The sequence below is a fragment of the Gallus gallus genome, chromosome 27, assembly GCF_016699485.2.
Source record: "Gallus gallus isolate bGalGal1 chromosome 27, bGalGal1.mat.broiler.GRCg7b, whole genome shotgun sequence".
NCBI lineage: Eukaryota > Metazoa > Chordata > Aves > Galliformes > Phasianidae > Gallus > Gallus gallus.
Genome location: NC_052558.1, coordinates 2,459,085 through 2,479,186, shown reverse-complemented (window position 1 = coordinate 2,479,186; position 20,102 = coordinate 2,459,085). Strand labels below are relative to the sequence as shown.

The 20,102-nt window shown below is 44.7% G+C and overlaps 2 protein-coding genes across 2 annotated transcripts in view; one reads left to right on the top strand and one right to left on the bottom strand.

Annotated features, from left to right (window-relative positions):
- Positions 1-4,391, top strand: part of LOC428277 (parathyroid hormone/parathyroid hormone-related peptide receptor-like) — a 10,485-nt gene extending 6,094 nt beyond the window's left edge. The window contains 6 exon segments of the mRNA XM_040653254.2: positions 99-159; positions 549-615; positions 741-835; positions 959-1,100; positions 1,179-1,220; positions 1,352-4,391. Of these exon segments, the coding sequence (XP_040509188.1) occupies positions 99-159; positions 549-615; positions 741-835; positions 959-1,100; positions 1,179-1,220; positions 1,352-1,711 (767 nt within the window). The 3' untranslated portion in view covers positions 1,712-4,391.
- Positions 3,680-20,102, bottom strand: DDX42 (DEAD-box helicase 42). Its single transcript, NM_001030926.1, is given in 19 exon segments — positions 3,680-5,720; positions 6,326-6,427; positions 6,961-7,071; positions 8,293-8,519; positions 9,235-9,511; positions 10,806-10,903; positions 11,447-11,494; positions 12,157-12,256; positions 12,825-12,953; positions 13,450-13,626; positions 14,138-14,257; positions 14,834-14,938; positions 15,216-15,250; positions 15,252-15,366; positions 16,769-16,805; positions 17,559-17,620; positions 18,220-18,370; positions 18,498-18,734; positions 20,009-20,102. Coding segments are annotated over 18 exon segments (2,835 nt in total). The 5' UTR covers positions 18,719-18,734; positions 20,009-20,102; the 3' UTR covers positions 3,680-5,000.

Below are 20,102 nucleotides of genomic sequence, written 5' to 3'. Positions count from 1 at the left end.
AAGCAGCACCAATGAGGGCAGTGGAACTTAAACCACAAATGGGTTTGGGCTGCAAACACCGATCTCAGCCGTGCTCCTCCTGTGTTCCATCCCTCCAGGTCTCCCTGCTGTGTTTGTGTCCATCTGGGCCAGCGTCAGGGCCTCCCTGGCAGACACACAGTACGTAGATCCATCTCCAGCAGCTCTTTGGGGAGGGGAAGGCAGGTTGCAAATGCCAGCAAGAAATATGTGGGCATCGGAACTTCATGAGAGAACAAGAGGAGTCAATGAACACGCAAGGCTTGTTCCTAACACTGCCAGTAGTTGAGACTGGTAACGCCTTTGTCTTGCTTGTGGAAGGAAGCCGGGTGCAGGCTTACATCACGCACTGATAATTGGTGCCAAAATGATTTACCCAAATCCCCAAACTCCTCCCAGCCAGGAGCTCTGGGACAGCAAAGAGGGGAAGGTGGGAGGACAGCAGATGGGGACAGTGGGGGGGGACGGGCAGCCATCACTGCCACCAGGATTTCAGGTATCTCTTAAGTGTGTCCCCCCCTTCTCTCCAGGTGCTGGGACCTCAGCGCAGGGAACATGAAGTGGATTTACCAGGTCCCCATCTTGGCTGCCGTTGTGGTAGGAAATTAACAATCCTTCCTGGGGCAGAGGGGACCGGTAGCGCCCCGGGGCTGTTTGCTGCCAGTTACAGGGCCAGGTCCCTGCAGGCAACAAACCCAACGTGGGTGGGTGGCTGTTGGCAGGTGAACTTCTTCCTCTTCCTCAACATCGTGCGGGTGCTGGCCTCCAAGCTCTGGGAGACGAACACGGGGAAGCCGGACCCACGGCAGCAGTACAGGCAAGCCCTGGCCTGGCTCATTCTCTGCCCATTTCATGGGGATGGTTCCCCATGGGGCTGTGACTGAAGAGCAGAGCCGTGGGGGTGGCAGATCTCAGCTCACCGCCCCATTTCTCCTCCCAGGAAGCTGCTGAAGTCCACGCTGGTGCTGATGCCGCTTTTTGGAGTGCACTACGTGGTGTTCATGGCCATGCCCTACACCGAAGTCTCCGGGGTCCTGTGGCAGATCCAGATGCATTATGAGATGCTCTTTAACTCCTCTCAGGTACGATGCTCCAAGCGCAGCAATGGCTCATCCGGGAATCCAAGCTCAGGGCTCAAACTCCTCCCTCTCTTTTGGCAGGGTTTCTTTGTGGCTTTTATCTACTGCTTTTGCAATGGGGAGGTAAGTGAGGGGCGGCATCTTTCCCTGCACCCCTGAGCATGGGACAACCAGAGGGAAAACTCAGACTTGAGAAGGGAAAGGAAGGCTGCTTTGCTGGCTCTGAGCACCAGCAGCTCTGATCTCTCCCCCAGGTGCAGGCAGAGATTAAAAAAGCCCATTTTCGGAGAAGCCTGGCGCTGGACTTCAAGCAGAAGGCGCGTGCCAGCAGCGCAGCAGGGAGCTGCTGTTATGGTGGGCTGATGTCCCACGGCACCACGAGCTTCAGTGTGAGCCTGACAGGGCGAGGGCCGGGGGGCACACAGCCCCGGGGGCTGCTCCTCTCTGCCCGTGGCAGCCTGCCAGGCTACACCCCCAGCTCCTGTGCTGCAGACCTTTTGCCCCACCTGACGCAGGAGATGAGTCAGAAAACCTGCGGGGAAAACACCGTGGGCTCAAAAGACCCCGATGAGAGTCACCCCAACCCGAACAAAGAGCTGGAGACGATGCTATGAAGTCAACACTGCATCTCCCAGCTGGACTGGTCTTTTGTGTTTTGGGCAACTTTTGTGCTTGCATGGAGAGCTGGGGTAGGGGATAGCAACTGAATCAACTCATTGCCCTTTTTCTCACAGCCAGCGTGCCAAGGGACCACGTGCTCTTGCTCCTTCTTGTACCTACCCGGCCTAAAAATGAGCAGCAGTTCAAAACCTCATTTCCTTCCACATGCAGGTGATCGGTGTAAGTGATGTCTGCATGCAAAGCCTTGAATCATCACAGGAAACAGTCCTCCAGGCTCAATGCCATATTGTGATGGTCTGGAAATCGACTTCAGCTCCATTGCATACAAAGCTGAGCCAATGAGACCATAGTCTTTAAGTCTGACTCCCTGTTCAGCACCCATTCGTGCTGTACAGTGTGAGAGAGGCAGAGCAGCTCACCCCGCCCTCACCTACATCCTTGTACAGCCCATGGATGTCTGCAGTGATTGGTTACAGGAGGACAGCTGAGGGTGTGAAGGGCTGGAAGCCCCGCCAGCATCACAGCCCCCAGCTCTGCCTTCTCTGCTCATTCCTGGGGCACAGCCAGCCCCAGCTCCCTGCTCCCCCCCCTGCAAGGCAATGCTCACTGCTGGGTAAAGATACTCCTGAGAATTACTGCGATGCCCTGCCCAGACAGATGGGTGGGAGAGAGAATTACAGCACTGTTGGGAGTGGGGATATATTTGTTCTAATGAGACAGTGATTTCATAATAAAGATAGCAACAGAGAGCATATGAATAATTGTGTGTGTGTGTTCATAGACCTCTCCAGTGAAAAGCTAAGATGTAAACAGAGTCACAAGGATTAGAAATCACTGGGGGGACATCGGGGCAGGGAGGGGCACCAGGTCTGGAAGTGGGCACGTCTTCATCACCTCCCACTCTTTCTGCTCCACCGTGGAGCACGAGAGGCAGGGGGTGACTGATGCTCAAGCACAGAGGCAGGAACAGGATTGTACTTTACAGACAAACCTGAGCTGTAGTTGATTTGCTCAGCTGATTTGTGCTCCTGACTCTTGTGAAGAAAGCACAGCCTGCCACTGCAAGGAGAGAGAGACTTTTTCAGGGTAGTTGGCATGCAGCTCACACTGCTACCTTGTTCTGTGGAAGAGGAATCAGCCCTGTTATCCATCTAACATGGACCTGTGAACTGACATTTATAGCTCTCTGCCACTGATCAATATTTACTCATCCAAGTCTCCGGGGGCTCCTGGTAGCTGAGAGAGGGGTGAGGAATTTCAGTAATCCTATCAAAACATGCATTTAAAAGAGGGGGAGAAAGCACATGCTACAGACAGCCCACTTCCCAGAGGCAGCAACGTGAAACCAAGGAGGGAGGGAGCAGATGGCAGCTTCAGATTAGAGAGCCATTTTTTGGCTTTAGAACTCTAGTTTTTAATTGTGATAAACACTGAGTGTGATAAGGAAAGGGGAATCCAACAGAGGCTCCTGAGCACCTGCCACAGGAGATCATCCTCATCTTAATACTGAGCACTAAATAAACTCTTCAGTCTTGCAGAGTTCAAATCAGTGCAAAAAGTGGAAGCTGTTCTAAAAACTGTATTAGAGCTGTTTATGAGGGGGGCTGAAGAGTCAAACTTCAACTGAATTGAGGACATCTGCAATGCAAGGCACATCACGAGTGTCGCTGAGTTCTCTTTCCAGCCCTACGGCGACTCTGAAAGGTTGGGATAAGCAACGTGTCCTGCCCTTCTCCACTTGTGAAACAGGGGATAACCCAATCCCCAGAAGGCTTTCGAGCTTAAATATGGTTTTCCAATCCGTTTGAGGTAAAAGATGGTGAGAAAAAACATGGAATGATTTTCTCAACTACTTCTGGTGAAAGAAAGGGATGCAGTCAGATCTCCAATAGGACAAATCTCTATCCCAGTGCCAGGAGAGCCAAAGGAGAAAGAGGAGAATGAAAAGCACGTGCGAGGTGTTTTGTCCCAGTAATAAAACATTTACTAAAGCAAGCAGAAAGCAAATGCACAGCAGATAAAGAAAACATCACAACGTCACAAAAACCTGACAGTTTCTGATACTTCTCTGAGCAGAAACAAGACAGAGGTGAGTGCTGACGTGTTTCAACACAAGAGCTCCTCCTTACCTTCATGGCGCAAACAGAAAAGAAGTTAAAAAACAGATAATGCACACAATGAGTTAAAAACAGTCAAGCAAGATTTTACAGTTTGAACTTCACGTGTCCAATATGGGGCGATATTTGAGCTGTTCCACTCCATCAATTGCTTTTCAGGTTCTCCCTAAAGGCTTCTGAGCAGCAGGTCCCTGAATTTCAGAATGAAGCCCCTTCACTGAGCTTCTTTTCATGGGGGGGCACCAGACTCGGATTGCTGTGGGCATATCTATACCTTTTCTTTTTTTCTTCCCTTTGTTTTCACTTTGAAGAAAGCAATCAGCCCTCTCATAACAGAGGGTGCATAGGCACAGCAGAGACATGTTTGCTCTGCAGGCTTCCACCCAAATCCAAATGAAGGTTATTAGGAAAAAAAAAAACAGAGGTTCTTTACAAGGAAAAGAAAGACACCTCGGCAGTAGGATTGCTGTACTGACCAGAGACAAAGCAGGGATTCCACCCCCCACTTGTGAAACTGTGGTTAATTGGGTTGGAGAAGGATCCCTTGAACAGCTTTCGTAAGAAATTAAAGGAAAGAAAACTCATCTTGCTCCATCCCACTTAAAGCAAGGAAAACTGATACATTCTTAAGTGATAGGGAGGGATGGAAGGGGCAATCTGGAGGCCAGAATTTATTTGGGGATAAAAGATGATGTGAAAAGAAGAAACTGGAGAAGAACTCACCATAGCGAACAAACTGCTGAAAGGTTAATGTTAAACAGGTGGGTCCTGAGCATCTCTAGATGGACTGCTTTCTAAGTGGGTACGCTGGTTAAGAAAAGACAACCTGAAACAGTTTCTTATTGTTCCAAGGACATGAAACAGCTTCTTTCTTGCCAAGAAGATCTGTTTAAATCCAGCGGAGTTATTTGAGCACTGAATGCTTAAAAGCAGAACCCAGGTAGCTTTATCAAAATGATTTCTTTTTGACTAAGCATTGCATGTACACATCATTAGAGTGAATGTCTGCAGATGTACCAGTGCAGACTTGCGTGGGGAGTTTGCATTGGCTCCCTTCTCCTCCCCCAGCTGCTCAACAACCAGTTACCAAAAAAAACCCCAAGAAATCCTCTGCATAAAAGACAACTCTACCTGCAGAAATCCCGGGCTGTGAAAGCACCAGCTTTTAACTGTCCCATCGGCTCTTCTTACGTTTTGGGGGCTCTGGGACAGCGAAACCATCTGTCTTGTTGTCTCGGCTGTTGGCATCCTTCCTGTTCTCACCATTCCTGCTCTCGTTGCTCCTCCCTTCGCTGATGTTCCTGCCGTCAACGTTATTGCGATTGCCCCCTCCCGTGTCGGCGAAGTGCCGGCCCTCAGCGTGGCGATGGCTGTCCCCGTGTCGGCCCTCCCCGTGCCGATAAGCGTCACTGTAGCGACCACCTCCCTCTCCGTGGTGCTGCACGTCGTTGTAGCGACCGCCGCCCTCTCCTCGGCGCGGGACCTCATTGTGCCGACTGTTCCTGTTGTCGCTGTAGCGTTCCCTAACAATGCCACCGCCACCACCTCCGCTGCTGCCACCACGAGGAGCGCTGCCGGCACTGCCGATGCCTTCCCGATTACCGGCACTGGCGTTTGCGCTGCTGTTGTTGCTGTAGCCCTGCACCCCGACGCTGGGAAAGGTGGGAACGCTGCTCAGAGTCCCGGTGCTGGTGAACCCTGGGACGCCCTTTGCTGCTGCTGTGGCTGCAATGGGGCTGTCAGGGTTTGCAGCATTTTGTTGTGCAGAACTTGTAGGTACTGAGTTCAAGCTCCCAGCACTAGTCCAGCCACTAGCACCAGCAGCAGAGCTTCCAGTCTTTTGGTTATTTAAGCTTGCAGCAACAAAGTGGCTCTTATACTGAGACTGCCAGAAAGAGATGGAAAGAAAAAAGAGCATGTTTGCCTCTGTGCTGCACCACAGAACACACAGCCATCACGCACACACAAGCTTGTCTTGAACTCTGGGATGCCCCCAGGAGAAAGAGTTCCTACAAAGAGTCATTCTTGGAGTGATTACATTCCTGCTGTGCTTATCAACACAGAATTAGGAGCAGACATCTGCTACCTGACCACAGAAACAAGGGAACTTCTATATGGTGTGGGGTTAATTTTTACCCTCAAGAGAATGGTTTCTCTGTTCCCTGCTTCTTTTGACTGCAGTTACACTATTGGTGCTAAGCAACCCAAACAGGATGAAGCATAATAACAAACAGAATCCAGAAGGGAAAAAGAGCAAATAGGCAGCAAAACACAAAATAAATCTGGCAAACAAATGTTGTGCAAATATGTTCAGTCCAGCCTGCATGCTAATTCTTCCACTTCAGACTCTGTGCAACTACCAAACTCAATCTCCCTGAAGTCAGAAGGGTTTCTGCCCTTTCAAGGGAGCAAAAATTTGTTTCAAACTATCAGTAAACATTTTCTACCTTATTTCCTTTCCTCCTCAGTTAGAACTTGGATTGAACCAACCTGAAAAGCTGCTTTCATTGCTGTAAGTCTGTCTCCCATTGCCCCAGACGATGGCTTGTACGCTTCATAGTTACTCATCACACTGTTGTTGTTGCCACGGTCCTAATCAGAACGACAAAGGACAACTGGAGAGATTTATCCAACAGAAAGATATCACATTTAGCATTTTTCCAAACCTATCTTCACTCTGCACTCAGGGAATACACCCACTAAGGATCATGGACCTTCAGAAAGCACTGAGCAGCAGCACAGTCTGCCCTATGTTCTTCAGGGCAACAGAAAAGCTAAGGTGCAGGAGGCCTAAGCAACTCACTGTTCAACAGTATAACCATATTTACCAGCTCCCTACAGCACAAGCAAAATGCTATCAGATGGTGGTGTTCGCAGATGTCACAAGCATGACAAAGTGTGAACAAGACTTCAGCTGTGATGTCTGGAATAATGATGTATCTCCAACATGTCTGCAGTTTGTTCCTGTAAATGCTGGCAGTGAGCTGTTTTCCTAGTATGGACAGACCTATGCCAATTTCTGAAAGCAGAGGTTGTACTGGCATGAATTTTTACATTAAGAAAAGGCAGCCCTCAGTTTAAAAGGTCCAAAGACTGTAAACAACTTCTTCAGCACCTCTACTTACAGAGCTCTCTGATCCCAGACCAGGACGCTCACGATATCCTAAGCCACCACCACCAATATTCAGCTTCTTGCCTTTTCCTCCTTTGAAACGGGATTTCCGGAACCACGGGTTCTGTGCAAAAGAAAAGCAAAGGGGAACAACACAGGGAATAAGAAGCTTGAGAAACACAGGCAATGAGACTTAGAAAAGAAGGACCTTGAGCATTTTGAAAGAAAAAGATGAAGCCTGCTGTTTCCCAATCCACAACACAGCTGTTGCAAGGGGAAGTGACAGGGCAGACTGCACCAAGTGGTAACTTAAGCTGCAGACAGACCTGACACGTGGCTCAGAAGCTTTCCCTACAAGTGCTCTTTTTGAAAACTGATTTTATGTCCTGATCTCTTATTTATATTAAAGTTTCGGAGGCTTGCTTCTTCTGAACCCTGGAATAAATGCCATTTCCAATGTCATTCACTGGAGAGGTATGCATTTACTCATACCTGGGTTTTATAGATTTAGCCCATTGGTTGGCTAAGAAGAAATGAAGTTTTAGCAGTGAAACTTCCTGCAACAAGCAATGGCCAGGAAGGAACAGCCCAACCAGACCTCCTGTTGCCAGGTTTTTAAGTAATGATTAGCTATGTCTGTCTTCAGGCCTGGCAGCTTGTTCAGACCCGAGTAAGTCCATAAGCCAAGCCATTCAGCTTCTGTCCTCTCTTCTGACAGGCAGCCTATGGAGCTGTGCATCACAATCTGCGTCACCTCCCAAAACACTGCCTCTGTACATCAGAAAAAAACATTTACTTCCAGCAGTTAGTGTCTGAGCCGCTTGGTGATGAAGTCAGAAGTGTGCTAATCTATCTCTGAATGTGGAGATGACCAAAAAGCCTTTGCTCCCCTGCAGCTACACGGCCAGCATCTTTGTGAGCTGACAAGCACTGTGGTGCAAGTACAAGCATTTAACTATTAGTCATACCTATATATAGCAAGCCTGCCAGACAGCACTGCCAAGCAACAACCAGTTTACAAACTGAATTAATCTGTAATCATTTTCTAGTTCAGCTTTCAACTAACTTGCATCTTCTAGGCACCTGCCATAAATGCAGAGCAAAAATCTGATTGTAATGGGATACCAGAAGTAGGTTACATATTGCATTCCAAAATCTTCATGTCTCCTTTTCTCCCAAAAGTTATTAAATAAACCCACTGCCATAACAAGCCTGCTTAAAAACAATACAGGTTGCCGAAAGGACACTGAGAATATATGATGGAACCCAAAACAAGTCTCCGAGCTCCTGGTTTACTCTGTCAGCTAATTATGAGCAGCTTTCCTCACAAAGTTTTGCCCTGTACCTGCATTGCTAGATCCAACAGCTCTTTGGAAACATGTTGATTAGCACCTTCCAGATTTCTGACAAGATCCCCAGCGAAGTTACTGTCCTTGGGAGTCAGCAGGGTGTAGGCAACTCCCTTCTCGCCTGCTCTGCCGGTACGTCCGATTCTGTGGGTGTGTGTGTCTATGTCCCGAGCCACATCGTAATTGATCACAGTCTTAATGGAAGGAATATCCAACCCACGAGCTGTAATGAAGAGCAATACAGTGGTAAGGATCATTACCCTGGAAGGACTCAAAGCAATGCCATTCATACCAGCACATCGTTCTGCTTCAGCACATGAAGAATTTCCACAGCAACAGATCCTAGTTAAGACATCCTTTGTAGGCTAAAACTCTTTGTTATCTTAAGTGCAGCAATATCGTCCACCACCAAGCTCACAGGACTGGCGATGGAAGATATCACTTCAAATAACTGTTACTCCAAGAAGAAAGAGGTCTTTATTAAAGGACCTTGAAATTCATTCTTTGTTCAGCTAAACATCTGGGTACAAAAGCTGCTCTATAGAAGGCCTCAAGTGTTTCCACCTCCTCTTCAGATAAGCATGAGTAAATTCGTCAGCTGATTAATTAATAGCAACTATTTCCTTCAGAAGCAGCTTATTTACTTTCTGTATATTAAAATATCTTTATCTGTGTATATATATAAATACATATATACATACACACACACATACCTATATCTATCTATCTACCTATATATATGTCACTGTATATTTAACATCACTAGGAAACTTTCAAAATAAAATCCCTTGCTAACACTGTGTACTTCTGAAAAACATCTGGGAAACAGCGTGCAGCAGGTGTAGAAGTCAACCTTGTTGTCTTCCACTGAAGTGTGTTACCTTTCCTGCTGATATCCACAACTTGCATGAGCTGCAGATCCTCATAAATTCACATACCTGCTACATCAGTAGCTACCAGTATCGGGATCCCCTTTTTCTTAAATTCTGAAATGACTTTATTCCTCTCGCTCTGGTCCATGTCACCATGAAGGAGCCCCAGGTTATGATCCTCCTGCTTGAGGTTATTAGCCAGCTCTTCAGCATTTGCCTTCTTAGTGACAAACAGGAGAACACTCCCAGAAGATGTGAACTCCACAAGGCGCCGTGTCAGCCAGTTCCACTTGCTGGGGCCAGAGGGGAAAATCTCCACTATTTGAGTAACATCTTCATTTGCCTAAAGAGAGAAATAGGCAATGATGCAGGATGCAAAGGGCAGTATTGCAGACAAACACAGACAGCAGAATATAAATCAGGAATTTAAACTCATTTTGAGAATAAAGAGAGCAGAAGCAGGGAACTGACATTCTCCTTTGAATGAGGTTGCAGCTGTCTGCTGCTCACTTAATGGCTGACCACTTTACCTTCACAATGCAGAAATGGCAGGGTAGGTGAGCTACACTTTCAAAAACCTGAGAGGCAAACTGCAGTCGTTGATGCGATGCAGTTTAGCATCCAACTGACATGAAGATGTGTATTTACAATTCAGATGCTCTTGTGACAGATGCTACCAATGTCTGAAATAGAGCATGCAAGAGGAAGGTTTGAGGTGGAGGGGGTGATCATCAGTGAAAGGTATTCAAATGGAGGTCAGAGAGCTGACCTGTGAGCTGTGACCGACCATAGCATCATGAAGAAAGGAGGTATAAACACACTCCCTATGCACTCTACTGAGATAATAAAAGTGCAGTGGGGCAAAAAAACACTACCTGGAAGTTTCTAGGGGAGATTTGGTTTCTGCACATTTATATGCGAATTACTGTGAGGACTACATTCTCAGACTAGTAATTTAGATCAGAGAATAAAAACTGCCTGAACAAGGCAAGCTGCTCCTTTTCTTAAACAAAGCATAGGAAAAACAGTTTCCTAGAAAGACAAAGGTTCAGGTAGCTACTCATTTTTTGTTAGTAAGGGATATCTCATAGGGACAAAAAGATGCAGAGAATGGGTGGAAAAAAGAATGTTCAGAAGACAGCTTGTGAAACTTTGCAACAGTGCAAGCCTCTTCACAGTAAGTGTACATCTACCCACTTCAACTGCAGTAATGAGTCTGCTAACAGTTCAACTGCTCTGTCAAGCAAATACAGAATCAACATTCCCACGTAAACCAGCTGAAAGGCATTATAACCAGTTTCAAATCCTGCACTGCAAAAGCTGTCATTGTTTTATTTATACTTGTGAGACAAAGCAAAAGGATATACCCACTGATTCAGCCCAGCAAACAAATCAGTCATTGCATTAATGTTGTTTCACTGCATGATGAAACTCTCCCACCACCACAAGAATACGTGCTGGCAAAAAGCTCAATAAAATAAACACAAAGAACAGCACAACATCAAGAAAAACCCATAGTATTATTTGCTAAACACTAAGTATTTCCTTCTAAATTTATGAGATGACTACTGCAGTTTAACATAAATTTCAGACAACAGTATGATTCATTTCTGTGATTGTCTCCAAAGTGTGATTACCTCTCCAATGTCTCCCTGCACCACTCGAATTGGGTCGATCAGAATATCTCGGGCCAATTTCTCAATCTTCTTACGGAAGGTGGCACTGAACAAAAGGGCTAAAAGGAGGAAAAAAAAACAGTATTTGAACTCCCTGAAAAAGAAATCTTTCACAACTGTGACAACACTACACGCATGCTATGAACCTTATGACTGTACTATGCCAGTGATCCAAAGCTACAGTCTGTCTTATCAGTTCTAAGGAAAAACAGAAATCATGCTATTCGAATTCCTCAAAGGAGAAACACCCTTCATGGTATTTGAAACAAGATGTGAATAATACGAGGCATGCTGCGAGCCTTCTTTTATCACAGTTTAGAACATGGGATCTCAAAGCATGTGAATATTAATTCAGCTAATCATCCTTCTTTTGAGTAAAGACTGCAGGGGGATTACAGACAGATGAACAATCTGGTTATAAACGCTCACACTTCACAAGCAACCTCTCCCAGCAGCCCACAAAGACAATCTTGCAGAAGTCTCACTGGATTTTCTGCTCTTGTCACAGCCACACAAACTCTGTTCCAGATTCTGAACTGGCAGCCCACCACACAGCCTCCTTCAGCTCCCAGTAGTTTAATGTGAAACACGCTCATACTCACTCTGTCTGTCTGGACGCACGTGGCTTGCAATTGATCTGACCTGGTATTCTGAAAAAGAAGGAACATGCTCCAATCAACACTGTATGCTCATTAGTGAGTGGAATAACTCAACATGTAACTTCACTACTTTAACAAATAACAATAGGATGAATGAATGCTTCTTGTTCTATTTAACTTTGCTGTGACTTTTCAGTTCTCTTTGCTGCACAAGGAAAGTTCCTTTACTGTACAAACAAAGTTCAGCAAAAAGCTCTTCAAGCAATGATCCGAGTTGAATCAGAGTACACTCTGCCCATCTCAGGTTCCTCCCTCACTTTGCAGTATCAAAGTATTCTCAGATTTTTACTATGTCCTGTGATTCTTGGGAATGTATCCAAAGTCATACAGATGGGAATGACTGATTCTGTTCCAATAAAGCAGAGAGTTCTTACACCACTGGATTGCACTCACAGAATCAAGGCACAGAAGTGAGTTGGCTGTAAGATATTTATCACTTAAGATAAAAATCAGGATTTATAGAATTTATCAACTGGGTTTCACAGATCTCTATATCAACAGATATTAGATCTTTAAATATGAGCTTTGTGTGTATTACTGTCTATACTGTAAGTATTTTCCAGTATACAACACTACAGGATTTATAAACAGTCACTGAGCAGAGAAACACACACCACTGCCTTCCAAAACAGCAACTTTTGTTCAGAACGTACCAAACCCCATATCAAACATTCTGTCTGCTTCATCAAACACAAGATAAGTTACTCTTTGAAGGTTTGTAGCTTTCTTTTTCACATGATCAATCAAACGACCCTGTTGGGAGAGTGGGGAAATAAATATTAACAGCCAGTTTGTAAGCATATTAAGAAATGTTAATATACTCAATCTTAGAGCTCAGGTGCTCTTATCCTCACCTTATCTGCTTTTATCCTCATCAGAGACATAGAACAGAAAACATCTCAGGGCTTCAGTCCAGAAGTAAATGCTAGTATTCCAAGCTTAGAAACAAATAACTAAGTCTCTCATTGACTACACTATCAAAGCAGGATTTTAGGGATAGTTTTTTGACAGGCAGCAGGACTGAAATCCAAAAATTGACCATTCTTCATTTCAATTAAACTTTAACTGGGAACTGACTATTAAAACCTCAAGTTTTTGGTGCAGGAATTATTCATGCTTTGTTTTTTTGGCCCAGTACCCCAGTAAACAGCCACAACAGAACTTCCCCCAACCATCAGTCGCTCAGTTTTGCACAGGTTTGTAGCCAGCTTTTGCAATAAGCAAGGTCATTTGAGAATAGTCCTCTTTCAAGTCACTGGTTCAGAATAAACACCCATTCTGATTCAGTGTTTCATTGTACTGTTGGCATAAAGGTACTCACTGGTGTGCAAACGACGATCTCTGCCCCCTCCTGGAGGGCTTTGGCTTGCTCCCACATGCTTCCTCCTCCATAGACTGCTACTGAGCGCAGATTGTATGCCTTTCCAAAGCGCTTACATTCTGAATGGATCTGAGGATTTTAAACAGAACACCTCACAGTACATGTTACACAGATCTGAGAAAATATACCTACCTTAACAACAGAGGCCAGCTTCTGAGGTCCACTTTTCAGCTAATAGCTTCAGGAAATTATTCAGAAATCTGCAGGGCTGAACACTCCAACATTTGTGGACAATTTCCATTCACTTACTGGGGAAATGCATTAAGCCATCCAACTGCAATGTAAGCTACAGGCTCTATCCTTCCACACATACAGCTTGTGGCAACAGACCCACAATACTCTCAATAGTTAGGAATAATTTGGGATGACTGTGTAAAATTAACAATGATTTAAAATTTGTCATGATCCTACAACAAAAACGAGTGTGAGGGCTGTAAGTTTACACTGGAGTCATGTCCAGGGTAATTTCTTTCAAAGAGATCTCACTGAGGTTCTCTGGCAACCTCTGCACAGAATTTTGCCTTCACTAGGAACACTGAATGGCACATACTTTCTGGGCACATACCTGTTGGCAAAGCTCTCTGGTCGGGCATACAATCACTGCAATGGGGCCATCTCCTGGTTCAAGCTCCTTTTGATCCATGATGTGAATCAGCATTGGCCAGATGAAGGCTGCTGTTTTTCCACTTCCAGTCTTAGCTATCCCAATCATATCTCTGCCACTCATGGCAACTGGAACACCCTAAAAATAAGGACATTTTAAACCCATATTCTGCCTTGGTATTACACGAAGAACTCAGGTAACAAAAGAAATGCACATTACAAGGGACTCACAGCAATGTATCTGGATGCGTACACAGTTTTATTGCCAAACTCAGATTAGCTTGTTTCAAAGACTCAAAGCAAATGTCTGTTTGGGCACAGTACTACATCCTAAGGATATATTTACCTGGCCATAAACGCTTCCTGTCCAGCTGTAAGGATGCTAAAAACAGAATGCTCTGAGCCTATCCCTTCAGTAACCATTCTGAGTGACGAAGTATGCAGTTCATCCCCACTGCTGCTATAAGGGCCTCTTAATTTTGTAGAAAAAAAAAAAAAAAACACCCAAAGCTAGCTCCCTAGAAAAATAAAGCATTTTTTCCTCCATGACAGCTTGGAAACTAGCATTGTATACATCCTCATATGCACTAAGGACCTTTTTACGTATTCTATTAGCTGCATTTAAGATGTTAGGGAGTAACAATCCTCACCTGACATTGTATAGGCGTAGGTTGGGTATACTCAGATTTCCTAATTTGATGCATAAGCTGCTCATCAAATCCAAAATGAGCAAAACTACTGCCTGGTCTTGGAGGAGCAGCACCGGAGACCTTAGAAATAGAAACATTGTTCATAGAAAACAGTAAGAGAAAAAACAAATACAGAAATGAATGAAGCATCTTTACCTCAGAAAGGTATTTTTAATTTTTTGAGTAGACTTAAGCTTAACTTGGCACAAATTCCATATGCACTGTGTAAACAGGACTTTCAGATATTAAAAACCAAACATAAACTGTCAATCAACACGAGTTACTAACCACATCTACCTCCTTGTAGAACTGATCTCCTTCCTCCCCAGATAGTTCCCTTCACAGGAAAACACCACACTAACATGTTTCAAACAGAAAAAATACCCAATTCTTGCTTATAGCATTTCCAGTTTTAGTTTTAGCTCTGTGCTTCTTAAACAAAAGTGTACCAATACAACTGGCAATCTTGGATGGCCACTTAGAAAAGATCGGAGACAACTTTTGAGACCTGCTGAGGAAAACCATGCTCCTTTCTATCAAAGTCATTGAAAGTGTCCAAGAGGCTTGGCATTCTAAACCTTTAATGAAAACCTCTGACGCTGTTTGAAAGAATGGAAGCAGAAAGATCCCAAGAAGGTGGCTCTGTGACATGCTTACCCGCAGGTTCAGCTTGTGCCGTAACTCCACCACTTGCTGTGGGGTCAGACTGGTGATCTCTTCATGCTCGTCATAGAAATTTTTCTCAAATGGGGGATATTCAATCTGCAAGAGTAATCACTCAGTTAATCCAAGACTCAAGTTTCTCCCTGAACATCTTAATCTTGGAGGGAAAGGTTTGAGAAAAAGTTAATTGTCTGCAATAATGTTAATTTAATATGAAGTGATTCTAAGGATTTTCAGTTTGACTCAAGTGGCACAGCAGTGAAATGTTACCTGTCAACACTGATGCATATGGAAGGAAGCATATTTCACTCTACTTCTTAGCTCCTGCTTTCTACAATCCCTCAGACAGAAAACAGAATGCAAAATAACTTCCTACCTCTGAATGGTCAATAGGTGGAAGAGGATCAATGATTTTTTTTGGATGGCGCAATCGGATTCCCATCACTGTCATACTCCAGGTTATCCTCTTCCTCTTCTTGCACCACACCAGCAGTGGGGTTTTCAGCCATGTAGCGAAAATAAGCTTCCTGCAGCAAAACATACAGTAAAATTGCATACAACAGGATGCAAAAATACCACATTTGTTTCAACAGTGTAGATGCTAGATGGCTGTTTGTTTTCACACACATCACTGAGAAACAGAACGTTCACTAGGACTGGTTCTTCTAATAAATATCAACAGTTATTCCCAGAAAAAGGACAACAAGAAACAAAGAAAACTACAATGTTCAGTTAGACCACAAAATGCTTTTTTTGAAAAAACAAAAATAACAAACAACCTTTTTCTCTTACAGGTCTGCTTAAGAATTCTTCCACTTGTAATGCTTTAACAATAGAAGCATCTAATCTCATTTCCACATGAACAAAATACACATGCTGTACGTTTCTATACAGAGACACAATGTTACTCTATGCTTACCTCTTTTATATAAACAAACTATGCTAAAGTTTCTCCTCTTCCCCTAATTACACTCAAGAAATGAAAAGCAACAGCAAATGGGTAAGAAACTATTTCAGGAGTCCTTTGACACGAGCCCAAGTTAGAAGCTGTCACATGCCACCCTCACAGCTTCTCACAGAATCCCATTTATGTCTCACTGGCACATCAAGACATTCTCATGCAGAAACACCAGTCTCAATGGACTTTCTTCAAGCAAAGATTTATGATCAGATTTTTAAAGCAAGGTTCAATTACAAAGGAATGTGTACACCCATCTGGCTTTTTCATTCACATGGCCAACTGTCGCTCAGCCTTCTGAATATGCATACAATGTATTTGCTTAGCAGCTGTCTGCAGGTATAAGTTACCCTAGCTCGAACTTGAGCATCGCTACACTCACCAAATTGGTAGCAAAGGCCAATGGGCACAACAAGCCCTCCATCCTCTGTATTAATACAACTACTGTGGTAGTTATTAACTACAATTTGGTAGGAAGGTACATTTTGAAATGAAGTGCTTCCTTTTTGCTTATTATTCTGTTACAGCAACGCCTACAATCCTCAGACAGAACTGGAGCCTCGCTGAAAACAAAGAGCAGAAAGCCTGATTCTTGCCCTCAGCAGACACAAAATTTCACTGCAAATAGCTTCCACAGTGGTGCTCCATATTAGTTGATTCAGCTCATCTCAAACTTGATGAGACCCTTAGATACCAAAAAACCTGTTGTACAGGAAGTTGAAATTCAAACTGACTGAAAAAAACCTTCTCAAAATAAAAAAGAAAAATTGTCTCCTAGTATTCTTCTTTCTTTTTTTTTTAAATGAAACACCTAGAAGGGTGGAGACAGCAGGGTAAGCACTAGAGCTTCCTGCTGAACTGTCCGGGTACTGTGCATGGCACTGGAGTTTTGCTTGTACCTAGCAGTTATCTACTTGGGGAGGGAAGATAAAAAACAAATAAGAAGATAAAAAGACTGCATAGGAACTCACTTGGTCATCTTCCTCTTCAATGTCATCTCGAATACCCCTGGAAAAACAAGCGGAGAAAAAAAAACTTCCCTGCAAGTGTTCCACATACGCAGCTCCATACTTTCAATTGATTAGTGCTGAGCTCCATATTTTGTGGAAGACACAACACTAACAACTCAGTAACATTTATAATCCCAACCCATGGATTTTTCATCTTTGGTGTCAACCATAACAGCGACCCTGCAAAGACTTCATTTTACTTCTATTAACGAGACTGAAAGATTAGGGTTCCGTCTTCCCAGTAGAAGCCACATCAAAGATCATCCTGGTCTAAGCTCTCGATGCTACCAGATGTCCCATAACTGAAGAGGAATATGAGCCAGGAAGTGCAAATCCGGTTCAGAACTTCCCCAGGTGGTGATTTGGATCCGGTGTTCTGTTTCAGGACCATGCATAATCTGATCAACCCCATGCAATGCAAGTCCTACCAATGTTTCTGACATTTACATCAAGAATGAACGGCATAATTATTTACCTTGGTCAACACTGATAGATAAGCTGCAAAAATGTAAACTGCTTAAACTCCAAATTTAGTATCCCAATTGTCACACATTACCTAATGCATCACCTGACAGGGAACGTCTTAAAACCTAGCTCAAGTCTGGAGGAGTCTCCAGTATCTCCAGTACTACGGTACAGCAGTACTGTTTCACGTTATCTACAGAACAATGAACATCAACAAAATGCAGTGGAATTTTCTTAGCACCATACAAGACATTGTTAGGCATGGGAATTACAGTAAAGAACTTACTTAGCATTCTTTTTTTCCTTGTCTTTATCCTCCAGCCTCTTCATGTCTCGAGCAGCTTGATCCTAACAGGTTATAAAATTGTGAGACGTTAAAAAAATAACAAGATGATAAAAACTGGGAAGGAAAAATTGTTCCTACGTAACTAGACCACCATACCACAGAGACTACACTTTCTCAACTAAACCTTCTCTCATCCCACATCCTATTACACTAAACAAATTCTCCTAATAATTACTTTGAAATTTAATTATAACTTTGTGGTAGTGTTGTTGAAAAAATACATTCTCCACACTCTTCTGGAAAACACTGTGACAGAATCCAGCTAAGAATTGCAGCTAAGGAACTGTTTGTGATAAATACAAATCATTTTCATTCAGGTTGTGAAAAACACACAAATCCTTAGTGTTGTACTCGGAGGTGCACAAAGATGTTGTGTAGCCTTAGCGTGCCCAAAACATGTAGATAAGCTACCAGAAATTGTATTAACTACTTCCCCATTTAATTCATCTTTGAGCTCTAATTAGCAGCATCTTACATAAAAAACAAAAGCTAAGTGACATTCTGAAGACAGCTGCCAAAGCCATAACTGGCATTTGCTGCTCCTGACAGGAGAGAAGTACTGCCTTGTGAGTTAATAAACATCTCATGAGCTGGGTCTTGCCTCCACTTCAGCCATGAACGCCTCCAGAGGATCATCATCACTGTCAGAGTCAGCCGATTTGGAATTAAACTGCTGCCGAGTGGGGGAATTCTCTGCAGGAATGTATGGCAGGTCAACATTGCTGTTATCCTCCTCTTCATCCTCAAAGTACCTGAGAAGTAGCAAGCATCAGCCCAGTTAGCACACTACCCATAGCAACACACTGTCTTTCGTGGTTTCTGAGTCAAGTTTCCCACGTAGAAAAGGATAAGAGAAATGCAAGAAATAACCCTACTTACGCATTTTCTTCATCGAAATTCGCTCGCTTTGACCCAATTTTGTAGAAAGAAGGCAGCTGTGGAGGGCCTGATTTTGCAAACGCAGCAGAAGAACCGGCTGTTCCAAAAGCACTGTGAGACTGCTGAGAAAGCTTCGGCTCCTCTTTCTTTCCAGGGGTTATGGCAAATCCACCAAAACCAAAGCCTCTCTTCGTACCAGGTCCTCCTTTATTCCAATTCATGATGCCTTCAACAGATCTGTTAAAATCAGAACAGATAAGTTAATGCCTTTCTGCTTTAGGCAGGTAGTGGTGATTGTCATTTTTCTTGAAAGTAAATTACTGCACTCATGATAAAGAGATCCGGGACCTATAACTGACAAGACTCTGCTGTGTTCCCAAAAAGGATTTAGCTTTTGTTCTTTTCTTGTAAGTTTAAGTGTATCTACAACCTGAAAGAGTAAAACAAAGAAATTCACTTCTAAAACAGTCAGTGTACCTAAAATACTACTTAAGCATATGTTGCTTGTCCTGTTTGTTTTACAGTTTCCATTTTTATGGCCTAAGACAAACAAATCCAAAACCAGAACCTGGAACACAGGAGAAACAGCACGTCCCATTTAAAGTAACTTAATTACTTTGTTTGCATGATCAAGTAAGTCATACCTTGAAGGCTGCCAAAAAGAATATGACCACATTGTTTTCAGGTGTGTTGGAATGAGATAGCCCAACAGCCACAAGCCTTATTACAGAAATTCTCACATTCAGTGGGAATCATACAATGGCAAAAGAAACGAGTTAAAAATAATCTGAGAATAAATACTGCAGCAGCTCGGGACTTGCTTGGTAAACCTCAAGTCCTGAACACTGGGCTCACTTCAAGGCAAACTCTGCTTTTCAGTTCCCCACAGCAGTTGCTGAGTGCCCTACCCCACTCTGCCTGCAGTTTGTCCACCTGTGTGTGCAGCATCCATAGAAGATCTACCGGAACATACAGGGGGCGGATGAAAGCTGGCATGCTGTGCTTCTGCTGCTGACAGCACAGCGGGCAGCCTTTTAAGTTACAACGTCTGAATTTTGGGACTCTGCCTCACTGTACCAACCCAGACAGAAGAGAACCATTCGTTGGATCTGTCACCCGTGTGAAAAGCTCCCAGACGGGTCACTCCGCCCACGGAGCGTCACCCAGGACGGCAATAGGGCTCAGAGGAGACCCTGCGACAACGCAGGGCTTCACCCCCCCCCGCCCCGGGAAGGGCACGCCGGGAGCCCCGGCACGGACCACCGGAACTGCAGTCGGTGTGCAGCACTCGGAGCGCCGTGCTCCAGCAGCGGGGCACTGCCCGCCATCCCCCACAGCGCCGGGCCCCCTCACGGCCCTTCCCGCCCGCGGGGGCGGGCCCTTTGTGCAGGCCGGGCCCAGGCCGCCCGCCGCCGCAGCGCTAGGCCTCAGCCCCACAGCGCTCGCGGGGAGGTGCCGGGGGAGGAGCCACCGCGCTGCCCGGCCCGCCCGGCCCCGCGCCCCTCACTCACCGCGCGGGCAGCGCAGCCGCCGACCGCCGCTTCCCCGGTTACCGGGGCGGGGGGGTGGAGACGGAATAGAGCGCCGCACCGATGTGCGTGCGTG